Source organism: Gymnoscopelus microlampas (genome assembly GCF_963454915.1).
Source record: "Gymnoscopelus microlampas genome assembly, chromosome: 10".
NCBI lineage: Eukaryota > Metazoa > Chordata > Actinopteri > Myctophiformes > Myctophidae > Gymnoscopelus > Gymnoscopelus microlampas.
The window spans coordinates 1322055-1335082 of NC_139947.1; the positions used below are offsets into that span (position 1 = coordinate 1322055).

General features: G+C 40.8%; 1 protein-coding gene across 1 annotated transcript in view; it reads right to left on the reverse strand.

Moving 5' to 3' along the window:
* Window positions 1–223: 223 nt before the first annotated feature.
* The window catches only part of LOC311053444 (pseudouridylate synthase TRUB1-like), a 29940-nt gene continuing 17135 nt past the window's right edge, over window positions 224–13028 (reverse strand). Inside the window, exons 4-8 of the mRNA XM_084068978.1 lie at window positions 11567–11648; window positions 8782–8854; window positions 8131–8270; window positions 6626–6682; window positions 224–3335 (exon numbers count right to left, since the gene is read on the reverse strand). Of these exons, the coding sequence (XP_083925104.1) occupies window positions 3172–3335; window positions 6626–6682; window positions 8131–8270; window positions 8782–8854; window positions 11567–11648 (516 nt within the window). The 3' untranslated portion in view covers window positions 224–3171. The remainder of the gene's footprint in view (window positions 3336–6625; window positions 6683–8130; window positions 8271–8781; window positions 8855–11566; window positions 11649–13028) is intronic.

The following is a 13028-nucleotide window of genomic DNA, read 5'->3' on the forward strand; positions in this document are numbered from 1 at the left end:
TGCCACTGGTAGGCAGGTTTCTGAACTGTCCACAGCCCTCCGCTGAGACACACACACAAGTGGTAGCAGAAGTAGGAAGTGCCGCAGCCCTCGCGCCCACATGTGATCTTTGGACAAAATTACCTCAAAATTGCATTTAACTACAACACAATACTTTCCAACTCTAGTGTTGGTAATGATAAATGAAAGACATAATGTTGCAGTTACAACACTTTATTGTACTTTTAACTCGACAACATGGCATAGGCAACAGAAACATCAGAAATATCCCAAAATAAACAAATACTGGTCTCAAGATGAGCTTACATGATAGCAGCACATTCTTTGGAATGCCTATGCATTTTGTTTCAAACTCTTAACATATCACTCCACCTGGTGGACAACTCAAATCATTGCATTTCCTCTGAAAAGGGCTGCAATGTTATCTGACCCAAAAGAAAATAAAGTATAAAGTGAAGTATTCTTTAGTTTAAAACCAAAATATGTTTTTGTAAAAAGGTTAAAGCTCTATATTGTGATAGTAATCTTTTCCAGAGTGTTTGTTCAGTAAGAGGGGTCTCCCCGTCTCTCCAGCCCCCAGTTACTGAAGAAAACACTCTATAATGATTACTCTCAGAAATATAGAGCTTTAACTTAACAAAAAGCTATATTTTAGCACAAAAAAAAAATCTCTTACGCTCACTTTAAGCCACCCAAAATAACACATTGTAAAGCTTCATTGTCTTCAATGTGAATGAATAATAATCATTGTGTTCATCCCTGATCAAAACGTATCCCCATTTCTGATACATACAGCAGTGCCGTCCTGTATACACGCGCGTCACAAACCACAAATAGACGATTCGCGTTGTGAACTTGTGGTCGGCTATTTTTGATACATACAGCAGTGCCCCATTTCTGATACATACAGCAGTGCCGTCCTGTATACACGCGCGTCACAAACCACAAATAGACGATTCGCGTTGTGAACTTGTGGTCGGCTATTTTTGATACATACAGCAGTGCCCCATTTCTGATACATACAGCAGTGCCGTCCTGTATACACGCGCGTCACAAACCACAAATAGACGATTCGCGTTGTGAACTTGTGGTCGGCTATTTTTGCCACAGTCTGAATACACAACTCCAATCTGATCACTTGCAAAAATCGGTGTGCACGAAAGAGATCACATTTTAGAAACAACTCAAGATTTGCCTACAGTCTGAACGAGGCCTTTGTGACCAGACATTATATCCCAGGCTTCACAAACACTTTTGGGGTCATTTCAACTTTGAGACAGTTTTTTTTAAAGTTGCTTGATTCAATATTTACATATTTGATATTCATTTTATCAGACAGGTTTCCCTCCCAGTCCATTGGACTTCAAACTCTATTTTAACCATGGAAAACACATGTCCCTTCAGGTGACTGATAGTCCTTCTAATGAATTAGGGGGGCCGTGTTTTTTTTTCCCAATTACTTTTAATATTGGATCAAGCAACTTAAAAATGTCTGGGGTGCTCACACTATCCAGAGAGTAGACATTAAAATGACCCCAGAAGTGTTTTAAGGGAAATAACCCTTTAATTCTTGCCAGCAGATCCAGCTCCATCAAGGCAGCTAATTTCAGTGGAATGAATCTTACTGCTGACAGGAACCTGCTGATGAGGAAATAGCAATGTGATTCCAAACTGGATAGCCGAGGATTCACATTTTTGACAGCCAGTCTGAACATACCCTAAAAAAGGTCCTTATACACTAGCACAATGACAAATAAACATTCCCAAAATGTGTCCACATGAAACTGTTAATTTGGTGATGCCTCATTGATACATGTTGATGCTTTTACTCTGAAAAATCAACCTCATTTTGAATACAAATTCACATGGCTTTATCACTCCGTACCATTCACGTACTGTGTGTGGATGTTCACAACAGTTTACACTAATGTGAATTAATCGCACAAAATAAACGCTGTGTAGCGCTGTGTGCAAGGACCTAATAGGAGCAGCACTTCACCCATTTTCAACCTTATCTTCATATAATTGGTCCTCGCTAGTCTTGTGAGCCAGACTGTTGCCTCGCACAATTTTCAAATGCTTCCGGTCATACAGTCTGGAGCACGGGAACCTCTGAAAATGATATCAAGTGATAAAGCAAATGTGAAGCCTCCTCCGCACTTCTGTTTTGTCTTTACAGTCGTGCACATTTATCCTAATATAAAATCAAAAATCATCTAAGCATATATAGCTTGCTGCTTAGCAGAAATAGAAATTAAAAAATAAAATGTAAAGACATTTTAAAATATATTTTCAAGAACTGAATAGGCTATATGCACAGCAGCCATATTGGGAATGAATTGGGCCCTTCCTTACTTCCTTCACATGTGTTACCAATGATACTAATTAAGGCTCTGTTCCATTTAGTGTGGCATAGTGGTTGTCTTATTTTCAAGGACCCCCATAACTCTGAGAGTGTACAAAAGGAACCAAATGGACACTCTCAGAGTTACACACCCACCATAAGGGGCCATTTGGGAACCAAAATGGAGTGTTTCTAGTGAGCCAACATGCACAATATCAGCACCCTGACCATAATGGAACAGAGCCTTCATTAGTATCATTGGTAACACCTGTGAAGGAAGTAAGAAGAGGCCCAATTTATTTCCAATATGGCTGCTGTGCATAGACCCTATTGACGAACAGATGCCAGCTTCCTGTCTCGGATTTGGGGAGGTGTAGTTCCAGACTCTATGTAGTATTCGGAGATTGTGGAATAGCTGTCAGGCTACGCGAGACTAGGTCGTCACTGACACTCATTATAAGATGGGGCCATCTCTCTGGACAGTTCAGAAACCTGCCCACCAGCGCCTACATGCTAAAATAAACTACATCTGTTCTCTTCCAGGAAATTTAGCATGATGTTACAATAAGTTTGAAATGTGCCGAAATTTGCATTGAGGATGACATTAGCAGGCAGGTTTCTGAACTGTGGACAGAAATGGTGCCATCTTATGATGAGCATTAGTGAGGAAGATCACTAAGATAGCAGAAAATAGCCAAGCTTGTCGATTGGCTATTTTCCGAGACATTCAATGTGGAGCGAAAACAGAAAAGTCACCAGCGGAGAGCACTGAGGGACTCCCGCTCAACAACGTGTGTAGAGGGTTTAAGTGTGTGTGTTTGTGTGAATCAGCCTTCGGGGGGTGTGGTGGTGTGCTCATCAGAGCAGGGGTGCAAACATTGGAGGATCTTCTCCAGGGTCCAGTGGTGTTCGTGCAGGGCGTGCTCTTCCAAGGTGAACGGACCCTGCTTGGTCCGGATCAGCTCTTTGACGTGAGCACAGCTGGACACAGCTGGGAGAGAGACGGGTGAAACAGTTAAACGCATTGAAAGCGGGAACGCTTCTGTCATTTCAGATTTCTTTGGCTATTTAAAAATAGCAGTTCTACAAGCTCATAGCGCGGCACCGAGTGCCGCGCTATGAGCTTGTACATCTGCTATTTTTGGAAACAACTTTAACATTTGTGCAAATCTTTGAATACGTATATATATTTTTTTTATCTCAAATCTTTGCTTCTGGGGGGCCCTGGAACACACTATTTTCAGATGAGGGTCCCCGGCCAAATACACATCATTGTGGGTGGTCCTTGGCATGAAACAGGTTTGAGAACCACTGATATAGCAACAATAGTTTGTCAGAAAACCATTAGGATTTAGCATACATTTGCAGATGCGTTCCCGGATTGAATAGATTAAGACCTGAGGCAGATTGAAAAAATGTAAATGTTGCTATTATGGTTACTGACGGGCAGAAACCGCTCATTTGCAAAAACTTTTTGTGTTTTTTTGTAAATGAATGCCCTTACGTGATCATACTACAGTGTCACACATAAGCATCAAAAGTAGCAGATCTGCTAGCTCGAAACGCAGCGCGAAGCGACACATTGTGAGCTTGCTCATTTTGAATTTGAATCCTGAAAAGTAACAGTTCTGGGACGTATGAGGTTTCCACCCGACAGAGGTGAGCTAAAATCTAAAATGACACAGATGCTTTCCCCGTTCAAATGAATCGATTGAATTCATTATGTAAAATAATTGACAGTTCAAATAATCGATTGATAATCCATCTCTATTTTGGGCCTGCATCCTTCATTTAGCCAGGTAAAAGAGATTAAAGAGATAGTTGGATGAACCATCTCCTACCGGTCCACTATTACCAGCGGACCGGTACACAAAGAGTCTCCTTTGTGTCTCCTACCGGAACCGCTGCTGGTCATCAAATTATTGGCCTAGGAATGCGACAAAACCCAAAAAATATCCATGAATTCAAGTCTCCATGGGTGACTAATTGATAGAAAAAGTCACTTTGGGGGTGAACTATCCTTTAAAATCCCTTTTTCCATGAGTGACTGGCCAAGACAGCAGCATTGTGGCGTGCATGCATGTCATTAGAGGAGAAGAGTTTTCATACAATGTCAGATCTGCTACAGTGTTTTAACATCAAAAGTAATGGATAGAATAATCGCCAAGACAATAATGGACAGCTGCAGCCCTAGGAGAATACCAGTTACATGATGTTGCTGTCGGGCAGAAGGTTTTTCCATAAATGAATGCCCTACGTTGTCACACTACAGTGTCTGTCGCACAAAAGTCGCAAAACTAGCTGAGTAAATAGGCTCTATTCACAGCAGCCATATTATCACTTCCTTCACAGGTGTTACCAATGATACTAATGAAGGCTCTGTTCCATTTATTGTAGCACAGTGGTTTCCACGACCCCCATAACTCTGAGAGTGTACAAATGGAACCAAATGGACCCGTTCCATTTGTACACTCTCAGAGTTACACACCTGTAAGGGGCCATTTGGAAGCCCACGATGGTCCCTGGACCCCAACTTTAGACCCACTGGTGTAACAGAGTGTTTCCAGTGAGCCAACATGCACAATATCAGCACCCCTGACTCTGTTATGACCAGAATGGAACAGAGCCTTCATTAGTATCATTGGTAACACCTGTGAATGTCTTCATAATATGGCTGCTGTGAATAGAGCCTATCGGCTATTTTTGTTATTTTGGACTTTTCTCTTAGAAAGTGGCACTATGTATCTTTTTTTTATGACTGAAATGTAATTGTGTCCAAGGTGAGTATGTTAATGCAATATAACTTATATAAACCTCCCTGCTCTTCTATTGAGACATTTAGAAGGTGTCAAAAGTCATGTCTCACCTAGACACAGGATCTGACACACATTTTGACCCTGATGGTCAATATTCAATGTTTCCCCTGAGCAAGTAGGCAGGCTCTATTAGCTCAATGGTAAAAATGTCAGCACTTGTGCAGGAAACCGGGTTCAAATCCGGGGGTAGAAGAGACAAGTAACAGAGCAGCTTTAAGTGTGTGTGTGGGTTTCATGCATAATCAATCAATGAAAAGACCTTGTGACTGAGTAATAACTACACTGGATCCATTGGAAGACTTTTATTGGATCCATTTCCTGAAAAGTAACCGTTTCAAGGTGACCGTGTCAATGTGCAGGTGATCTGTTGACATGGTTTTGTTTGGAATATGGTTTCTGTATTAACATCACAAATGAAAGGTGTAGTAAGTGATATGTTTTGGTTAACCCATTAAGACCTGAGGCGATTCTTAACACATTGAGTGCCAATCGCGTAGAGCTACGCGAACCTATTTAAAGCCGCCACGTGCCAGTCGCGTAGACCTACGCGAAGTGGTCTTTTTTTTTCTTTTCACTCACAGGTTCACATTGCATTGCAGGCCTCGTTCGCCACGACACATTTCATTGTAGCACCACCGGAAACGGAATTATCTGGGTTCCGTTTTTTTTCCGATCGCATCCGTTTCCTGTCTAGAACGAAACCTAAAAGTCGATTATCTCAGTTGTTATTTTTCTCCTCGCTGATCACTGTTTAGCGTTCACCGTTGTAGCTTCAAGATGGCGGATCGCAAAGCGAAGCGGTCTTCACTGCTCTGTCTCACACAGATCCCCTGTGTGTTTAGAACCAAATGAACGCGCAATTTTAACAGATTTAACTGTGTCTGTGGCGACGTGAAGAAAACAAAAAAACAACAATAAAACGCTGGCACTGGTGAGTACATTATGAGATTAACCTCTGGCGTGGACTGTGTTAAAAACAGTTTTTAGAAAAAAAATCGGAAAAAAAAATGTTTAAGATTTTTCAAAAATAGCAGATCTACAAGCTCGTAGCGCGGCACTGGGTGCCGCGCTACGAGCTTGTAGATCTGCTATTTTTAATAGCCAAAGAAATCTAAAGTAAGTAAGTAAGTAGTGTTGTATAGCTCTATATTCCCATAGTACCGGTAATCGTTACTCAAAAGAGTGTGTGTTCAGTAACAGGGGTTACGCCTCTTCATTTCTTTAGTTAACAGAAAATACATTTTCAGATCAGGATGCCAATTTCATCCAATCAAGAGAGAGAGCTCATACCAGGATGAAGAAATTAAATTGGAACAGATTTTTTTTTACAACGCTATAAATTGAAGCTGATAAATGGGTACTCTTTCCTGATTGGATTAAATTGGTATCCCACCTGTACATATTTCCACTATTTCATCATCTTAGCCCATTAATTATGGTATTATGCAAGTCATCATTAATTTACCTTTTCCAAGGTCGTCCACCAAGCTTCTCACATAAAATCCACCGCCACATTCCACATCTGTAAAGCAAACACAATTAAGAAATCACACATTGAGGCGTTAACCAGTGCTTTTATGACACATCCGAGACGTTAGGGTTTTATTGAACCCTTGTATTCCATGTATTCTATTGCTAGTTTGACCAATTCTAACACTCTTGGTCACCCATTGTTAGCCTGATTATCAGCCTGAAGCTGCGTGGAGGAGCTTCAGTCTGACATTGGCTGCAATGTCGGCGATTACGAGGGGGGAGGGGATTCGAATTTCCCTAAACCAATCACAAGAGATCCAAGGATCCGCCTACATCTGACGTAGTCACACAGCTTGTTTTAGCAGATATTCGCTGATTGGCTTGTCGTTAGACCCACCCCCACCTCCGACTCTGATATGACGTTTTTTTTTTCTACCGCGCAGATCCATAGGCTCACATGTCAACACCAGACCAAGAGGAGCAGTCCACTCAGAGAGTGAGCAGGGTCTATGGTTTGGAACTACACTACCATTGTGTCATTTTAAGATTTATTTGGCTATTCAAGAATAGCATATCTACAAGCTCATAGCGCGGCAGTCGGTGCCGCGCTATGAGCTTGTATATCTGCTATCTGCTTGTATATCTGTATATCTGACAAAACCACGGAAAGTTAGTTACATTTTAACTTGCTCTTTCATCATAGAAACCCAGTGGGCTTATAACCAACACGATCCATGTTCTTTGGGAGAAATATTGTTAGTGGAAATGAAAACATAAGCGCACCACCGGAAGTGGAGCGCTGAGGGCAGACCAAAACCGCGGTTTCCTTGCGCACAGGTGCTACATTGAGCTCGGCCCAGAGCCAAGTCAGATTGTAAAAAACAGCAGAGGGCGCTTTTTTTCCTTTTTCATTTGGCGATGGGTTCCCAGATTGCTCACAGTCCAATCTGGGAACCCATCGTTAAATAAAAAGGAAAAACAGAGCCCTCTGCTGTTTTTCACTTTTCCATTTGACTCTGGGCGGAGCTGTACGGAGGACCCATGTTCACGGAAAACCAGGGTTTTGGTCTGCCCTCAGCCCTCCACTTCCGGTGGTGCGCCTATGTTTTCATTCCCACTAACAATATTTCTCCAAGGAACACTAACACCACTTCTCCCAGAGAACATGGATCGTTTTGGTTTTAAGCCCACTTGTTTCTATGATGAAAGAGCAAGTTAAAATGCGAATATCTTTCCGTGGTTTTGTCTGCTTCAAGGACGCTATCGTTAAATGAGTTTCGGCTTGTTTTCAGTGGGATTGATTGGGAAGGGAGCGCACAGACAGTAAATCCCGCCCACTACATTTGATTGGGTAAAGCGCGGCCTGCTTCCTGATCTGAAGGCACGCCCACTTGTAAGCTAATGCGCACACGTTCTGAACGGAGCTCTCGACAGATTCAGCAGCGTAGCTCTGAATCTGTTCTTGAGAGATTAGACTGTGAGTGACAATTAACTAACCCAGTGTGAACAGAGGTGGGCTGAAGTCCGTCAGTGTTAAGTTGTAAACAGTGACCGGCCTGGCTGGTTTGGCTTCAACGATGTGACCTTGTTTCAGCAGGACGGACATCCGCTTGCCGTCCTTTTTTAGTGCACAGTAACTGGAAAACAATGACATGCATAATTATTCATTAGTATTAACTATGAACTATTACTTAAACCAGGAGAAGACAATGTTCATGCCATATCACTATACCACCACTATATTACCATACCCAATATCTAAGCCAATATTAAAGCGGCACCATGTCATTTTGTCCAATATGTATGTTAGTTAATACAATATAACTTGTGGTGGTTGTATTTTTTCTCCCTGCTCTTCTATTGAGACATTTTAAATACTAGGATGAGACATGACCTTTGACACTGATCCCGTTCCCTCTATTATTTTGAGATGGGGGTCCACGGCCAAATCCATATAAGTGTGGGGGTCCTTGACATGAAAACGTTTGAGAACCAATGATATAGCAACATACGTTTTTTTTTCCAGAAAACTGTTAGGATTTAGAAGACTTTTGCATTAATCGGCCTCAGGTCTTAATGGGTTAATATGTCAGACAGGTGTATATATTTGACACAGTCATGAACATGATAGTCACTTCTCTGCCTTACAGGGGTGGCACTTGCATGATGTCACCGGTGAACAACTTCAATTTCTCTTCTACGTCTCCTCTGGTGACCAGATCTGTGGGGCAATAATCAAATACATTGTTGCTGTTATTTTGCATGATTTAAATTCAAAAACGCAAAACAATTGCAGAACATCTACAAGCTCAAAACACGTCGCATTTGGGGCTTGTAGATCTGCCATTTCTGATACTTTTGTGTGACACTGTATTTGTATGATCAAGTAGGGCTTTACTTTACGATGAAATCATAAAAAAAAGTTAAAACATGGAGATAAGAGGTTTCTGCCCGACAACGACAATATCATATATTATATCATTGCTGTTGGGTGGAAAACTGTCCAAAATACAAGGAAATAGGCTCTATGCACAGCAGCAATGAATTGGGCCCCTTCCTTACTTCCTTCACAGGTGCAAGATATATTTAAAGAAGGTAGGGTCATCTACGTCTTTTTCGCTATCATGCAATTCCAACCGGCAGATTCGTCGCACCATGGGAGCCAGACTGCAGCCTTCAGTTCAGTGGAATGCATTGGAGTTAATGAGAGCCCGGTGGATCAGCTCATGAACTAAATATATTTCTGAATGACTGAGACCTTTGTAAAGTAATTGCTTCTGGAAAATAAAAGATGACATATCACACATTGTTTTCTGCTGTGTTGCTTTTCGATGTGTCCACTGTATACGTTTATTGAGCTATCTAAAGAGCACAAAGTACAGTACGCGATACTGTCGAGCCTGAAACCAGTTGTCATGTCCACTTATTATAAGCGACTTCAGGCTTATTTTTCTGTGAAGTTGCTTGTAAATATTGGTAGTTGCGGGTTGCGGTTTTATGGGCTTTTTTCTAAAGTGTAGTTGATTATTTGGACTTGGGCTTCACAATTTTAAAAGTATAATTATAATTCTCAATTATGTTTATGTCATGGACCCTCAAATTAATATGTGTTTGTCCCTAACCCCCATCTGAAAATGTTTTGTGCCAGGGAGCCCCGTACCAGATTTGTGTTGTTAGTGTTTCAAAAATCCTCAATATTTCACATTTTACTTCAAGATTTAAAAAAAAATAGCAGATCTACAAGCTCACAACGCGTTGTGACCTTGTAGATCGGCTATTTTCAATGTATACAGTACAGGTCTAAAGTGCTCATAATGGCCTAGTGCAAGTCTTCAACAGGGGTCCGCCACCCCTAGGGGGTCCACGAGGTACTGCAGGGGGTCCGCAAAATTGTTGCTTGATTAGACAATTATATATATATATATATATATATATATTTTTTTTTTTAAATGTCCATTTGTCTTAATATATATATTTTTTTAATTCCACATTTATGTATTAAATAAATTATGATATCTATAAATGATTCTGTCCGTTTCAGTCATTAATAAGGTATGTTTATAAATGGCAGTGCGGCCACCCTACTCACTGTACCCTGGCTGTACATGTATGTTTAAAATAAAAGCATGAATATATTAATCTGTTTATTATTTTATTAGCTTAGTATTTATGCACAATAACATGTATGTTTATGAAACACAATTGTATACATAATTATACAATATATGCTGCCCCCCCCCCTCCCCCCTCCCCCCTACGAGGTAGGTAGGGTAGGGGGTCCCTGCTCCATCTCCCCATCAGTTTGGGAAAACGTTAACGACCCCTGGCCCCCAGTGCTTCTTTTGGGATTGTTTTCCTAGACCTGGTTGCTTATTTCTCTCTCACAATTTGGCAACACTGCCAGAGACGATTTTTGTACAGTCTATGGACGATACATGCCGCTGTTTAGATGCCTCAATAAAATGGTACAGCGTGCTAAAAAAATCCGAATTGATTGGATAAAAACCTGTGATATGTCTTCTTTTATATTCCTGAACTGATTATCTGACAAAGGACACAATCGTTCAGAAATAGTGTTTGATCACAAGCTGGTCCAAATGGCTGCCATAGACTTCATAGTATTTCACCAAACTTCCTGTTCCAGTTTTGGCTCCCATGAGCATCAATGGCGTCGGCCCGCCCCCTAGGCTGTCCCTTCCTTGTTTTCTAATTTCCTTGCACAGGTGTTACCAATGATACTACTGAAGGCTCTGTTCCATTCTGGTCAGGGTGCTGATAACGTGCATGTTGGCTCACTAGAAACACTCCATTTTGGCCCCTTATGGTGGGTGTGTAACGGGTCCATTTGGTTCCATTTGTACACTCTCAGAGTTATGGGGGTCCTTGAAAATAAGACAACCACTATGCCACACTAAATGGAACAGAGCCTTAATTAGTATCATTGGTAACACCTGTGAAGGAAGTAAGGAAGGGGCCCAATTCATTCACAATATGGCTGCTGTGCATAGAGCCTATTAAGACAAATAAAAAAAGGATCCAATGGATCCAATGTAATCATTATTTAGTCACTAGCACATATTTTTCAATAGTTCAACATTTATAAACGGACAGTTTTTAAGTTGTTTGATTCATTTAGATATTTGATATTCATTTTATCAGACACGCCCGCTTCCTACAAACCCATTGTAACTTCAAACTCCATTTTAACCATGTTAGATTACCATGTTAGATTTTCAATGAGTGCCTGAGTAGATGATAAAATTACCAAAACATTTTTTGAACAAGCCATTATTCCTTTTCAGCAGCACAAAGGGTGCACAATTGGTATTCATATTTGTCATGATGACATGATTTATGTAATTCTTTCTTTTTTTGTTTCCTCGTTTTGATCTTTTGATAGCCTGACAATATTTGACATGTAGGAATCATTTACCAAAGTCTTTCTCCAGAGTGACCTGGCCAGTGCTATCCAGGGTGTCTGTGGCTTTCCCCAGTTCTGCTGTGACAGAGTATTTCTGCAAGAATAAAAAAAAGAACCAATATACTGTTTAATGGAATGAAAGAACAAAATCATTCAAACCTGAGGTTCAAAGTGTTCACCAAGTCAAGTCACACACACACACGCACCCACCCTGACACCCTGACAAGCACTCGGTTGACTCGGTTCCACAGATAAATATTGCGAAAATAGCAGATCTACAAGCTCACAACGCCTCACACTGCGATCGGCTATTTTTTCAATGTTTGCTTGCCTCTGTCTTACACAATTTTTGACAATTTGGTATTAGAAAAAGGCCTTAAATTGTCACTTTAGAAATGTGCAGATACCCTGTACAGTGTATACACTTACACTGTATGTTGGATTGTTTACTGTTGAGTGAGAAAACAATGGTGCACATTAAGCTAATCATCTGGGGACCCCCCAAAATAATTTGGGGGGTCCCGACCCCCAGTTTGGGAACCACTGCACTAAGTGCATCATCATGCAGACAAAGTATTTGCGACGTGGATTACAGTTCTCTCTCTCTCTACTATCCTACACATGGCCGCCTCCTCTATTTAACCCATTCAGACAGGAAACGCATCTGTGTAACCACTTTGTCCATTATTTTACACTTTGGCTATTCAAAAATAGCAGATCTACAAGCTACACAGCGCGGCACCGAGTGAGCTTGTAGATCTGCTATTTTTTGAAAAATCTCGAAGATTATGTGCAAATATTTGAATATATATGTTTTTACCTCAAATCTTTGCTTCTGGGGTTCTGAGTTACAAATATTCACTTAAAAAAATATATATATATATATATATATATATATATCCAAAGATTTGCACATATTTGAAAGATGTTTCAAAAATAGCAGATCTACAAGCTAGTAGCGCGGCACTCGGTGCCGCGCTACGAGCTTGTATGTCTGCTATTTTTGAATAGCCAAAGAAATCTAAAATGACACAGTTGCGTTCCCGGATTGAATGGTTTGTTCTCCGTTTGTTTTGCTTTATTTCTGCATACAAGACTTCACACACAGACCCACTACGCTACTGATTACTGACACCGATAACCTAGATACTCAAATACTGAAAAGTAAGACGCATCTTGTATTATTTAACCAGTGTGTGGACTCTCTCCTTTGTTGCCTTGAGCCAGACTTGGTGAGCCAAGTTGAAACTTGGGTAACACTTGCCATGAATCCCATGTCTATAATACCTTATAAAGTACTATAATCTGCTTATATCGTAACATTAATTTTGAGCAGATGTGTAATGTCAGGAGTGGAAGAAGTCCACACTGGTAAACTCACCTAAACCCCCTATAAACAAATACAAGGATATTTATTTATTTTTTCATCATTTTTATCCCTCGATTTTGTAACCCTTTTTTTCCACCCGGTGCC